Source organism: Megascapheus bottae, chromosome 5, assembly GCF_031878675.1.
Source record: "Megascapheus bottae isolate mThoBot1 chromosome 5, mThoBot2.hap1, whole genome shotgun sequence".
NCBI lineage: Eukaryota > Metazoa > Chordata > Mammalia > Rodentia > Geomyidae > Megascapheus > Megascapheus bottae.
The window spans coordinates 85,071,618-85,085,319 of record NC_143513.1 but is presented as its reverse complement, the minus strand read 5'-3'; the positions used below and the strand labels follow the sequence as shown (position 1 = coordinate 85,085,319).

The 13,702-nt window shown below is 38.2% G+C and overlaps 1 protein-coding gene and 1 pseudogene across 2 annotated transcripts in view; one reads left to right on the top strand and one right to left on the bottom strand.

Moving 5' to 3' along the window:
* The window catches only part of Esyt2 (extended synaptotagmin 2), an 89,901-nt gene that overhangs the window by 58,160 nt on the left and 18,039 nt on the right, over positions 1-13,702 (top strand). Inside the window, exons 13-16 of one of the 2 annotated variants that reach the window (XM_090333615.1) lie at positions 1,933-2,028; positions 4,276-4,377; positions 9,029-9,091; positions 13,062-13,136. In XM_090333615.1, the coding sequence (XP_090189741.1) occupies positions 1,933-2,028; positions 4,276-4,377; positions 9,029-9,091; positions 13,062-13,136 (336 nt within the window). The remainder of the gene's footprint in view (positions 1-1,932; positions 2,029-4,275; positions 4,378-9,028; positions 9,092-13,061; positions 13,137-13,702) is intronic. The other variant, XM_090333614.1, reaches the window with a different exon arrangement.
* Positions 1,096-1,857, bottom strand: LOC150063854 (2-iminobutanoate/2-iminopropanoate deaminase pseudogene; annotated as a pseudogene).

Genomic DNA, 13,702 nt, shown 5'->3' with positions numbered 1-13,702 from the left:
ACTATTTGGCTAAAAAGAAAAACAAAGCCCAGATCCCGCTGTGACTCACGCCTGTAATCCTAGCTACTCAGGAGGCTAAGATTTGAGGAAGGCGGTTCAAAGCCATCCTGGTTATGTGAGACTCTTACCTCCAGTTAATCACTAGAAAATGGGAAGTAGGGTAGTGGTTCCAGGGATAGGGTGGTAGCCTTGAACTGAAGAGCTCTGAACAATGCCCAGGGGTAGGATGGTAGCTTTGAACTGAAGAGCTCTTGGACAATGCCCAGGCCCAAGTTCAAGCCCCATGATTGACCAAAACAAAAAAAAAAACCTAGAACCTTACACATACACATCTTTATTATTATGCTGTTAGTCAGTACAATAGTGTCAAGGATAAGAAAAATATTAAAAATGAAAAATTACAAGTTATTAAATTTATTTTATTAGATCTTCAAATCTGTGCTTATAATAGAAGAGATTTGTAAAGATATAAGTATTGCTTGAGTACTTTTATTTATTTTTTGGAGATTACATGCTTATTTATTTCCATTGAAAAACTATTACTCATATAAAATTTTGGTCTTCTTCCTTCTCCTTCACCTGTACTATTCAAATTTGAGTACTTGAATTTTACTCACCACTGTCTAACATGCATATTTCATATCATTAAGTGAATAATATGTTTTCCTTTATTTTTAGTTATTTAAATAACTATGTAATTAATGTTTCTGTTTGCTCATAATTAGCTATATGAGTATACAAAAGTATATTTATAGCATTAGTAACTTCATTTTCATTATTTTATCTTCCCTATGATACAGCATTTCCACAATAACTAGTCATTGGTGAAAATTAACATGTTACGTATATGACGAAGGGGCTGGGAATATGACTTATGGGTAGAGTACTTGCCTAGCATGCATGTAGCCCTTGGTTTGTTTCCTCAGTACCACATAAACAGAAAAAGGCAGAAGTGGAACTTGACTCAAGTGGTAAGGTGCTAGCCTTGAGTAAAAGAAACCCAAGGATGGTGCATAGACTCTGAGTTCAAGCACCAGGACTGCCAAATAAATAAGTACATGATGAAAACTCCCTGGTAAAGCACAATGACGCCACTTACAGCACAGCTGTAGTGAGAGGTCCTTGGACAGCTATAGCTTCAGTTTTAACATGGGCTCCTATGGGTAAGGCAGCAACCTGGTAAGTAGCTCAAGCCAGAAAATTAGTCTTGAAAAATTGTAGATCTCATTGACAGTACCAAAGTCATTTATGTCAATCAGCAACAGTTGGTTTGACCACGTTAGTGAAGTCACAGCCTACAGCTTTCAGAATTTTAGCCATGTTTGTAAAAGCTGAAATGTACACAGTCCCGTCAACTAACACAGCTTGACTGTAGGGACCAATGGCTCTGGAGACTTCTGTGGTGCTGATCACTTTTCAGCTCAGAGATGTGACTAAACCTTCTTGTGTGACCAGTCCAGGAGAGGATCCTGAGCTAGAATGACCTGCTTTTCCCCTCAGAGATGGCTTTAGTACTTTCAGTAAATACCTCTCTTTTGGACAGGCTGTGGATTTTAAACTTGGGGCGTAGGTGTTGTCCCAGAGCTCTTTTACTTAAGCCTCGCACTCTACTACTTTGAGCTACAGCTCCACTTCTGGTTTTCTGGTGGTTCATTGGAGATAAGAGGCTTACAGACTTTCTTACCTGGGCTGGCTTTGAATCATGATCTTCAGATCTAGCTTCCTAAGTAGTAAGCATTATAGGCTGGACCCACCAATGTGCAGCGAATAAGTAGCTTTCAAAGGTTACTTCATTCTCAGTTCAAGATCTCTTGAATGTATTGAGTAGTTCGTTTCTCATCTTTCTTTCTCACTCATAAATGACACAATATGGTTGAAACAATCTGTACTCAGTGAACATGTACCTGCTGAGGTATTTTTCTTTATTTCTAGGTGCTGACAGATATCAGAGCTGACAAAAACCAAGCCAATGATGGTCTTTCTTCTGCACTGCTGATTTTGTATTTGGATTCAGCAAGGAATCTTCCGGTAAGTTATGCAGTAATAACTCATTTGTGTGTTTTACCCCTGGTAGCAGATCTTACTTGGAAATCACTACTTTGTTGGGTCATGTTGCATCATGTGGTTTTGTCTGACAGTCTGTTCAATTCAATTCAGTGCAGCAACAGAGAAGTGTGAGTTAGCAGTTGGCATGTTCACCATTATTTCTCTTAGAATTTAGTTGGCTGAAATGAAAATAGTCTCTATATGAACCAGAATGAAATAAAACTGCTCTGATCACAAACTCCAAAAATGAGATGCTGTATCCAGAGTTGCTGAGACCAGGCAGTCACCAGGGTATAAGGTACAAGTTGGTGCCATTAGACAGACATGCTGGCCTTCAGGTGGCCAGGATGATTCTAGCAGTAAAAAAGAGGCAATGTCTATTGGTAATGTATGGATAAACAAATGATATTTTAAGGTTTAAAAATATACTTTGGGGGCCGGGAGTTTGGCCTAGTGGTGGAGTGCTTGCCTAGCATGCACGAAGACCCAGGTTCGATTCTTTGGTATCACATACTTAGAAAAAGCCAGAAGTGGTGCTGAGGCTCAAGTGGTAGAGTTCTAGCCTTGAGAAAAATCCAAGGACAGTGCTCGGGCTCTGAGCTTAAGCCCAGGACTGGCAAAAAAAAAAAAAAAAAAATATATATATATATATATATATATATATATATATATATGTATACACACACACACTTTGGTTTGTTTACATCAGAATTGTTTTATTCTTAGAAAAAAACAGTTCCATAAATAATAAATAACTTTGGAAAAGGGAAATCCTACCCATTCAATTTTTTTTAAGCATAGATTGATTCTCTAGTCATGCTTTAAACTCCAGTATTTAGGGTAATGTTCTAAATGGTATGTTGCTTGTTAATTTTTTTGAACATCTTATGTTTGTCCACTAGATAGTCATTTTTTGTTTCCTTGTGCCAATGACTGGTTTTGTTGAAAGAAAGACTACTACTTGCAGGCACAATAGCTCTCTACCACCTACATCTTTCATTGTAAAATTATTTTTGCATAGTAAATATCTTGACAGAAATACTTTATTTGCTTCTTTTAACACTGTGTTTTGGGCTTTTCCAGGATAGGTAAACTGTTTCCTTATGGTTGATAAAATGTGTTTCATTTAGCATCTTTCAAGTTTTGAACATTGTACATTTACTTAGGCTTTTCAAAAAAAAGTAAATATACTTTATGAATTAATGTATTTTATTTCATATGAATAAAAATATGATTGAACGTTTATTTTGTTTACTTATTTTCTATAGTAGGAAGATGTAATTGTTGCATATAAGTGCCTATAATTGTACTCTTTCTTTCAATGAAGATTTCTTGACTGATTGTAACTTCTTGAATTGTTAAATTTCTCTTAGAGAATTGCTTAATCCTTTGATCAGTCTTTTATGTAAAGTCTGTGACTGGCTAAGCATGGTGGTACATGCCCAACACTTGCAAGGCTGAGACAGAACGCACATGAATTTGAGACTGGCCTCGGCTTCATAGTGAGATCATATCTCCAACAAAATAAATGTTTAGGATTTCCACTTCAATTTATTATTTAGCCTTTGTATAGAATTTCTCAGTAGAACTTTCTGGTTATGATTACAATGTTTATTATACACTATTGTTTATAATGTCTGATGAAAATGAATTTCTTGCATTTTTTATTATAGAAATAGCAGAGTTGGTCGGGCACTGGTGGCTCACACCTTACAATCCTAGCTACTCAGGAGGCTAAAATCTGAAAATTATAGCTCAAAGCCAGCCCAGGCACTAAAGTCCATGAGGCTCTGATCTCCAGTTAACCACCAGAAAGTCAGAAATGGAGCTGTAGCTTGAAGTAGCAGAGTGCTAGGCTTGAGCCAAAAAGAAAAAAAGCTCAGGAACAGCATTCTAGGCCCTGAGTTCAAGCCCTCCAACCAACAAAAAACAAGAAATATCAGTTTGTGAACTGGCAAGAAAAGATTTGGTCTCTCTGTAGAAACTGTGCTCTGTAATATCAATGTCACATAAGCAAAAGAGACAGTGAATGCACTGCTCTTCTGTCACAAGAGTGATTTGTATGTCGTGTATTCCGTCTCACACAGCCCCCTGCTAGGTGTCCATGATAATCCAGAGCCTTGGCTGGCCAGGGCCCTAAGTGTTGTGGGACCCTTCTGGTGCTGGTGTGTACACACTGATCACAATCCACCATTCTTTGCTTTCTCTTCCCATCTCCACTTTCCTAAGAGTATCTACGAGGGAAACTTTGGGTGTGGCTACTTAAAAGAAAGGCGAGCGTCGGGACTAGTGTTTTGTGAGAATACTACCTCAGTCTATAGAGCACTATTTGTGAGTCTTCCAGCTCCTTCTTCTTTTGTTCAGTGGAGACTGCCCAAGTGTGGCCTGGAACTTTTGTGCAATCTGTTCCTTGGAATGATGTGCATGCTATTTTCAGTTTCTTGCATGACTTTAGTTACTGTGTCTTCACGTTGTGCCGACTTTGTAGAATGTTACACTCTTGGGTTAGTGCATCTGATGTAAGATGAGTCAACCAAAGATTCTTCAATCGCTGCTGACACATAAAAACTAGAAAAAAAATTTAAAAAGTCCTTTGAGGAAGAAGTAAAGCCATAATGCTAACATTTATTGTAGTTCATGTTCATCAGAGATGTAAATATTTTTTTCTCAAAACTTTCTTAAATCTCTTTTTTCCTTCTAACCAAGTACAGCACAATTAGAAACTGGGCTCCCTCCTGTCTGTACTTTATACTTTACTCTTAGTCACCAGACAGGGCCACACAAGATTAGGAGTCACCCATGTAGTGAGAGTCTGCCTTCTATCAGTGGGAGAATAAAACTACATTGTGGTCAGCTTCTTTCTAAGAATGAAGAATTAGTTTCCTAGAATGGATAATTGAACATCATTTTTTAAATTGTTGGGATAGTGCATAGTGGGGTTACAGTTACATTCACCAGGTAGTAGGTGCAATAATTCTCACACATTGATAATCCCTTCTCATGTTTTTGTCCCCATTTCCCTCCCCACACTCTCTCCTAATCAACTTGTTTTCCCCCTTCCCTTTCCTTTTTCAAATAAACAAATAACCGTATATACAATATACCAGATAACAAAGTGAACATTTTGTTTTGATATCAGTATATCTGCTGCCTGTGTTGTGTATAGGGCCTTCACTCCCACTAATATCTTGACTCACTTACTCTAGGATCCTTGAATACCACTAATAACTCAGTCATTAGTGTGGAAAGTCACTCTTCCGACTCATGTAATAATCAGTAATATTCCTAAAGTCTATGAGTCCTTTGAATCCAATAATAAAAGAACTTGGCATTTCTGTGGATCAGTTGTTTTCAAAGACTCTCCATATCCATCCCCAGTTTATTATCATTTTTAAGATCAGGAGTGATAGATGACCATACTTAAAGAAGTCTTTGTATAGATGAAGAAAAGTCATGACTAGTAGGTTGGCAAGTCACTCAGTAGTAAATGGCACCTTGACCTCCCTGACTCTGTCTACTTGCCTGAGTAAGGCCTTTTTAAAAGTCACAAGGAAGCCAATGTGGGTGAATACTCCTGTAAGACCAGCACCCCAGAGGGTGAGACAGGAAGATCTCAAGTTTGAGGCCAGCATGGGCTATCTATATGTTAAGATCCTATCTCAAAAAGAAAAAAAAAGAGTCAAGAGGATTGCAGTGGTATATAATGGTAAAAAAGTTCTATTCACTGCTTGTAAAAATTACTTCTGCTTCTAGTATTTCTTGGTGGAAAACATCATAAATTAGTGTAAATGACAGGATCACTTTGCCATTTGCATTCTGTCAATCTTAGTATCTCTTTGTTGCTTTTTGCTAATCTACAACTACTTTTTTTTCATTTTTGTCAGTCCTGGAGCTTGAACTCAAGGCCTAGGCACTGTCCTTAGGCTCTCTCAAAGCTAGAGCTCTACCACTTGAGCCACACTAAAGCACCACTTCCAGCTTTTTCTGTTTATGTGATATTGAGGAATCAAACCCAGGTCTTCATGCACGTTAGGCAAGCACTCTACCACTAGGCCAAACTCCTGGCCTTCTACAACTACTTTGTAAATTGCTTTGTAGTGTTTAGCCTATGACATTTCTTGGTTTTCAAAATTATTTTCTTCGTGCATTGTCAGAGCACGTTACTTTACAATTAGGACATATGAGACACATAAATGCTTATAGAATGAATGTGGACACTTCCTTTTTATTCACTGGTTTCCTGTAAGAAATCGATTCAGCTTTCTTATTCTTTGACAACAGACTGAGGCATCATTCTACAATTAAAGCTTGTAGATGGCTGTCACTCATAGCTTTCTTTTTTTCTACTTATTCCAGTAATTTACATTCCAGGAGTATTTTGCCACCAAGATCTCCACCCCAGAATGATACAGCAGGACATTACTGGATTGTAAAATTGTAAATGGCTTCATTATTTATTTATTTGTTTGTTTTTTTGTTTATTTATTTTTTAGTTGTGAGGCTTGAACTCAGGGCCTGGGCATGGTCTTTGGAAGCTTTTTTGTTCAAGGTTAGTGCTGTTCCACTTGAGCTAAAGGACCACTTCCAGCTTTTTCTGTGTGTGTAGTAAGTATAAAGGAATCAAATTCAGGGCTTTGTACGTGTAGGCGAGTACTCTATCACTAGTAAATACTCCTGGCCTGACCTTTTTTTTTTCTTTCTTTTTTGTTTTTTTTTTGGTAGGTCATGAGGGTTGAGCTCAGCCTGGGCACTGTCTCTGAGCTCTTCAGCTCAAGGCTACCACCCTACCCTTGAGCCAAGCCCCACTTCCCATTTTTCTGGAGGTTAGTTAGAAATAAGAGTCTCTGGTCATTTTGTGCCTGAGCTGGCTTTGAACCTTGATCCTCAGATCTCAGGCTCCTGAGTAGCTAGGATTACAGGTGTGAGCCACCATGCCTGGCTCCAACTTCTTTTTTTTTTTTTTTTTTTTTTTTGCCAGTCCTGGGCTTGAGCTCAGGGCCTGAGCCCTGTCCTTGGACTTTCTCAAGGCTAGAGCTCTACCACTTGAGCCTCCGCACCACTTCCAGCTTTTTTCTATGCATGTGGTACTGAGGAATCGAACCCGGGTCTTCGTGCATGCTAGGCAAGCACTCTACCACTAGGCCAAACTCCTGGCCCTCCAACCTCTTTTTATATAGACTCCCAGGACTTCAACCTTCTCCTTCCAAACTTTGCTCCCTCCTTCCCCTCCCCCCAATTCCTGACAAAATCCTATACTCTAGCTTTAGGCCTGAACACTGAGAACATTCTGACTATGATGGCCAGGGCAGGTTTAGAATCTTAGGTTTGTAAGTACTGCATTTATGAGTACTTCTCAATATCTAAGCAAGCAGGCTGTAAGGAATCTTAGGTATGTGCTTCATTTAGTCCATAAAGGCATCATAGAGATCACAAGTGACTGAGACTAGAGACCTGCAGCCACATCATATTGAGTTTATAGATGCACAGTTCTGTATGTGGAGTTCATCTGAAATGAGTGACATTTATGTAGTGCTCACCTTAAGTATAACCATGAGGGTTTCCCACTTCGGTAGTACCTATGGATAATCCTAGCACTAAGGCAGCTGAGGTATCGAGGATCATAAGCTCAAGGCCAGCCTGGTCTATTGCCACCCCGGCAATATAGCAAGACCCTGTCTCAAAAAAAACAACAAACTAACAACCACATAATGGCAACCCTTGTATTCACCTCTAGGGCAAGTTTGTCTCTTATTATTCTGGCCCTTGATTAAGCAAAAACATGCAGGTGCTATTGCTGCCTCCATTGATAGTAAGAGCCTAGAAGTACATGGAGCCTGACTTCCATCTCTCAAATCTAGGCACCAGGCCAAAGCATTTGAGTGACTAGTCTATCTCACCCTCGGATGATACAGCTTTCCATGATCTCACACAGCTCTTCTTGCACCTCAGTTTCACATCATAGCTACTTGTGTGCCCAAAATTGTTACATGGTTCAATATCAAGCACATTTGGCTCAGCCATCTCTGCTAGCATGAGATTGAGGAAAGGCCCTGTGATATCTAAAGAGCCTCAGTCCTCACTCTTGAAGGCAGCCTCATGATGGCTCACTGCATGGAAGCTGGTGGAGAATGCCATGTCCAGGCTCATGCCAGAGATGGAAGAGGTGGTTTTATGTCTTTGGAGAACCCTGTAGACTGTTAGAACAGATGTCTTGAGCTAAGATTCTCAAGTCTTGCCTGAACTGAGTATCACATGGATTCCTGTTTGCCCAGGTATTCCACCTTTCCACACGCTCAGCCACCAGTCATGGAAGACTGGGAAGCATCTTCCTCCATGATCAAAGCTGCTACTTCACAAAAAAGTTAAAAACCAAGTTCAGTTTGCCAGTTGAAGTTAGTTACTACTACAATGATAAAAATTATTAACCTGAAAACATTAGTTTTTTACTGAGTAAATTGAAAGCTACTCAGTAAAAGAAGGATACAAAACACATAATGTAGGATATAATTTAAAGCCAAGAGAAACTATAAGTTAGCCTTTCCCTCACCTTTCCAGGTGAGGAAAAGCAGGGTGGATTCAGATGTTAGCAACACATTCATTGCTTTTCCAAGAAGGCCTAGCTCAAACAGTGTGGCAGCATGGTCATTACTCTGCTTCAGAGCAGTGGCAGGTGATACCATAGGGGCTTACCTGAGCAAAACCTTTTCTCACGCTTCACTCTGGCATTTTCAACTTACTAAGCCCGGGGGGTGGGAGAGTAAATGATTGTTGAAGATAAGGAAGTGTGTTTTGATATTTTTAGATTAGGTCACTGTAAGGTAAAATCCTGAGCCTAAAGAAGAATTTGATCGTTGTGTGTATAATTCGATTTGGTTTAATTTTTTTGTTTGTTTTCATGGTTTCCATGTCATTAACCTTACATAAACTCCTCATTGCATGTTTTATTAACCCTTGGTGTATTCGTTTTCTTCTGATCTGAAAGAGTAACCCATTAGACTTTAACCCCGGTGTCTTGAAGAAGGCTGCAGTTCAGAGAGCTTTAAAGGTAAACAAGTGTTCTCTTGAGGTCATGGTATTAATCGAGACATATTGAAAGAGATGATACTTGCGCTCTAGTGAGTATGTGGGGAATATCCTCCCATCTTAATATCATTGTCTGGTAAAAAAAGATCTTTTGTTATTCCAGAATTGGTAGTTAGAAGACATTACTAATGCACCAAAATATGATAAATTAGATTTCTTTGTATCTCTAAAGCAGTTGAAATATCTGTATTTTATTTGGATTTGTGAAAATAGAGATCTAGAAGTTCTATTTAAAATCTTGTCCAGTTTTTGCAATATGATTTAAAAGACCCACCTTGCAAACTGAGCCTGCAATAATGAAGAAATCACCTCTTCCAATATGTTGAGTAGGGGCCTCTCTGAGTCAACAATCTCATGTCTTTGGTGCTGTGGGTTTGGGTGACAGATCTTTCCAGAAGCTTTAAAATTTCAAATGAGGTATATTGAAAACTAAGCTCCAGCCCCTAAAACGTGACACTACTCTGTATTCTGTGGCTTGTTTGTTAAAAATTAAATTACTTTAGTGCTTCCCCTCCCCAACAAGTTTATGCTTAAATAAGGAAGGGTTAATAAATGTAATTGTTTTAAGAAAATCCCCCCCCCAAAAAACAGGAGATTTTTAACCAATTTCATGGAGAAAAGTTAAATTTCAAGAATAAGGGAAACTGGCAAAGAAGAGTTTTTAGTGTGACTTGTGGTGAAGTGTGCGTTAGTGGGAGTTACATCCATGAGTTCTGGTCAGTACATGGGTGAAATGCCTGTACTACTTTAGCCCTGGAAGGTCCTAGAGCAGTCCCCCATCCTTGCCCTTTTGCTGTCTGAAGGTTATTACTCTATAGTCAGGCTGCTCAGCAGTTTGGCCGGTAGGAATATTTAATCTAGTTGTTTAATCAAGATGAATATAATACTTCTCCACTGGATTACTAAATTAAAGTGATTCAAATGAAGGACCAGATGCATGGGTCAGTGATAGAGAACTTGCCTGGCAAGCACAAGGCCTTAAATTCAAAACCCTAACCCCCTCAAAAAGCATGTGAATGTGTATTGGCTATGAAAACAGGTGCACTAAAATCATGGTATCACATTACTTCAATTTAATCTTAATGTCAGGTTCTAGATATGGCATGACCTTTTTGTACATGTAGGAACTAAGGATGATATTGATGAGACAATTAGGTTTCACTGGACAAGAGATAAAGACAAGATAGTATGACTTAAAAACTTATATTTTCAATATAGTTCATATCTTTGCCTTGTGCTACTGCATTTTGAATACTGTTATAAAAAAACAATTATTTTATATAATCTAAAATGTTATCTGTGTTGAAGAACACCCTTACTCTGTGTACCACTAAGAAAGATTATAAAATTCCAGGTAAATTATGATAGTGTTTATTTTATATTTAGGAAGTGTATATATATATATTATATATATATATAGAGAGAGAGATACATATATACTTAGCATGTTCTTCACACACATACAAAATGTATGTAAACACAATGACCCACAAAGCAAGTGTGTGGTATTATCAATTGTAAGTTCCAATTTGTTTTCAGAGATGTTACAAAGTAGGGAATGAGTGTGTTTTTTAATTGTAAATTACAGTAAATCTACTCCAGTTGCTGGTTACTCAAGCCTATAATACTAGCTACTCAGGAAGCTGAGATCTGAGGATTGAAGCCAGCCTGGGAAGTCAGAATATTCTGTGAGATTCTTATTTCCAATTAACTAATAAAAAGCCAAAAGAATAGTTGTGGCTCAGACGGTAGAGCACCAGTGTTGAATGAAAAAGCCAAGTGACATCATGAGGCCCTCAATGCAAGCCCCAGTCCAAACATGCATACACAGTAAATTTCTAGGAATCATAGGCTGCTTTTCAGAAATGATGTGTTTATACTAGTTAAGAAACAAATTCATTGTCTGTGTCAAAGACTCCAGAGAGCAACGGCTGAAGCATGACCTGTTTATGGCCTAGGGCCCTAACTTCATGATAGGGCAAAGGGATATGCCTTTTAAGGCCATGTTTATCTATAAGGGAGGTGTTTGTATAGAATGAGGGCTTGTGGTCAGCTCAAATTTGAGGATTCTAATATTAAAGGAAGAAAGAAAAATGAATTTAGAGATAAATCAGTGCTCTGTGCCATAATTGTCTATGGCCTTGGACATTTCTTTAGCAGTATTTATTTCATTTTGTAGAATTCATTCACATATAAAAATGAATCAGAAAATAGATTGTCACAGTAGGTTTGTGATAGTCATATTTTTCCAATAATACAATTTTGACACCTATTTCTATCATTGCCGTAGTGTTGAGGATTGACTCTAAAATTATGCAACTAAAGACATTTTTGTGACCCTCTAATTAATTTCTATTAACAGATATTTAACTGTATCTTCTTATGGGGCTAAGTTATAAATAAACCTCATGTCACATATCTGTTGTATTTTTATTATGTTCTATCAGCTGTCTGTGATGATGCTTCTTGATATTTGTCTTATTTCTGAATTTTTGTATTTGTATTTTCTTAATTTCATCCAATTCTTAACTGGCATTGATTCTTCCAGTCAAAATTATTTAGCAGCTAATACCTAAGATTTGAAGTATGGTAGCTATGTGGTCTTGAGCAGAGGATGTTAGGCTAAAAATGCAATTTATTGTTTTGTTACTCCAAGTAAAGAATTTTGAATGATCATTTCTTTAACATTTATTTTCTCATGTTTTTTAAGAATGGTAATTAACATTAAAATTGTTCTTAAAATTAAAAAAAAAAAAAAGCAGTTGCTGGTGGCTCAGACTTGTAATCTTAGCTACTCAGGAGACTGAAATCTGAGAATCGCAAGTTTAAAGCCAGCTAGGGCAGGAAAATCCCTGAGACTCTTACCTTTAACCATCAGAAAACTGGAAGCGAAGCTGTGGTTCAGCGTGGTAGGTGCTAGCCTTGAGCAAAAAGAATTTAGGTACAGCACCCAGGCCCTGAGTTCAAGTCCCAGAACCAACCTTCCCCCTGACAAAAACAAATGTTAAAAGATTCAGTTTTCCCAACACATTGCTTTAAATTAAAAAACAAAAACAAAGCAAAACTAGAGCTGGGTACGGTAGCTCACACCTGTAATCCTAGCTACTCAGGAGGCTGAGATCTGAGAATTAAGGTTCAAAGCCAGCCCAGGCCCAAAAGGATCTGAGGCTCTTATCTCCAGTTAACCTATAGAAAAGGAAGTAGGGCTTGGCTGAAGGGTAGAGCTGTAGCCTTGAGCTGAAGAGCTCTGGGACAATGCCCAGGCCCAAGGGCAGGGTGATAGCATTGAGCTGAAGAGCTTAGGGACAACGCCCAGGCCAAGTTCAAACTCCTATGACCCACAAAAACAAAACAAAACCCTAAACTTTAATTTTTTTAAATAGTGTATAGCCAGGCACAGTGATACACACTATATACTATATATACACACTATATATATACACACACACATATACTATATACCCACACATATATATGTATATACTATATACACACATATATATACTATACACACACACACACACACACACACACACACACACACACACACACACACACACACACACACACACACACACACACACACACACACACACATATACATTCAGAGCTACTCAGGAGAATCAAGCAAACCTGGGAGTGCCAGACCAGCCTGAACAGCAAAGCCAGAAACCCCATCTCCCCCAAAAAAGTGTGAATGGAAGTTTTCTTCATTCATTTTATGTTATAAACAGATGTAGCTTAGGATGTGCCTTGAAATTGTTTTCCAAATAAATTTTTCTCAAATATCCTTTGTATCTGAAATATCAGAGGTAAGTAGATACAACTAATAATATCACTAATAATGTCAGCCAGTAGTTTTCATTTTTAGCAGGACTCATTTAGAAATATGTCCACTGATTTTAATCTGTTTTATTTTTGTTTTGAGGTAGTCAGGGAAGAAAATAAACAGCAACCCAAATCCTCTTGTCCAGATGTCAGTTGGTCACCAGGCTCAGGAAAGTAAGGTAAGGCGCTGACATTTGGCTGTCTTTCTGAGACTGTCTTAATACAGTCATGATTATCACTGTAACTAGCGAATGATGTTCCAAGTATGTGATGTATGGGCATCATCGGCATGTGTTGTTTCCTCTTCCTCCCCCCTTTGAAGGAGTTATTTAATAGATAGCCAACTACTTAATAACTTTAAAAGTGACACGATTATGCTTTTGCTTGATTTCATGGATGTATGAGAAAAGTCCCCAAGTTTCCTTTAATCAGTTTATAAGTAGCTTAAAAGATAACCAAAAGTACTTACATCCACCAGATATATTGAGGTCCAGGACTTGAAACAAAGCATTGCTGTTCTTGTAACATGTCTTTCTCAGTAACTTGTAGTAGTTGTTCAGTTACAGGTCACTGTTTGCTTTTAGTTGTTACCTACTTGAGAAGCAGGTCTGTCTGCAGTACCAGGCTCTGCACTAGAGCAGGGAGAACTGAGGCCAGCTGAGAAGATGTCTTGTCCCTGGACAGATAGGTTAAGGTTCTATAACAAACTTCAATCCTTGACAGAATCAAAACTCTTTGGACTGTC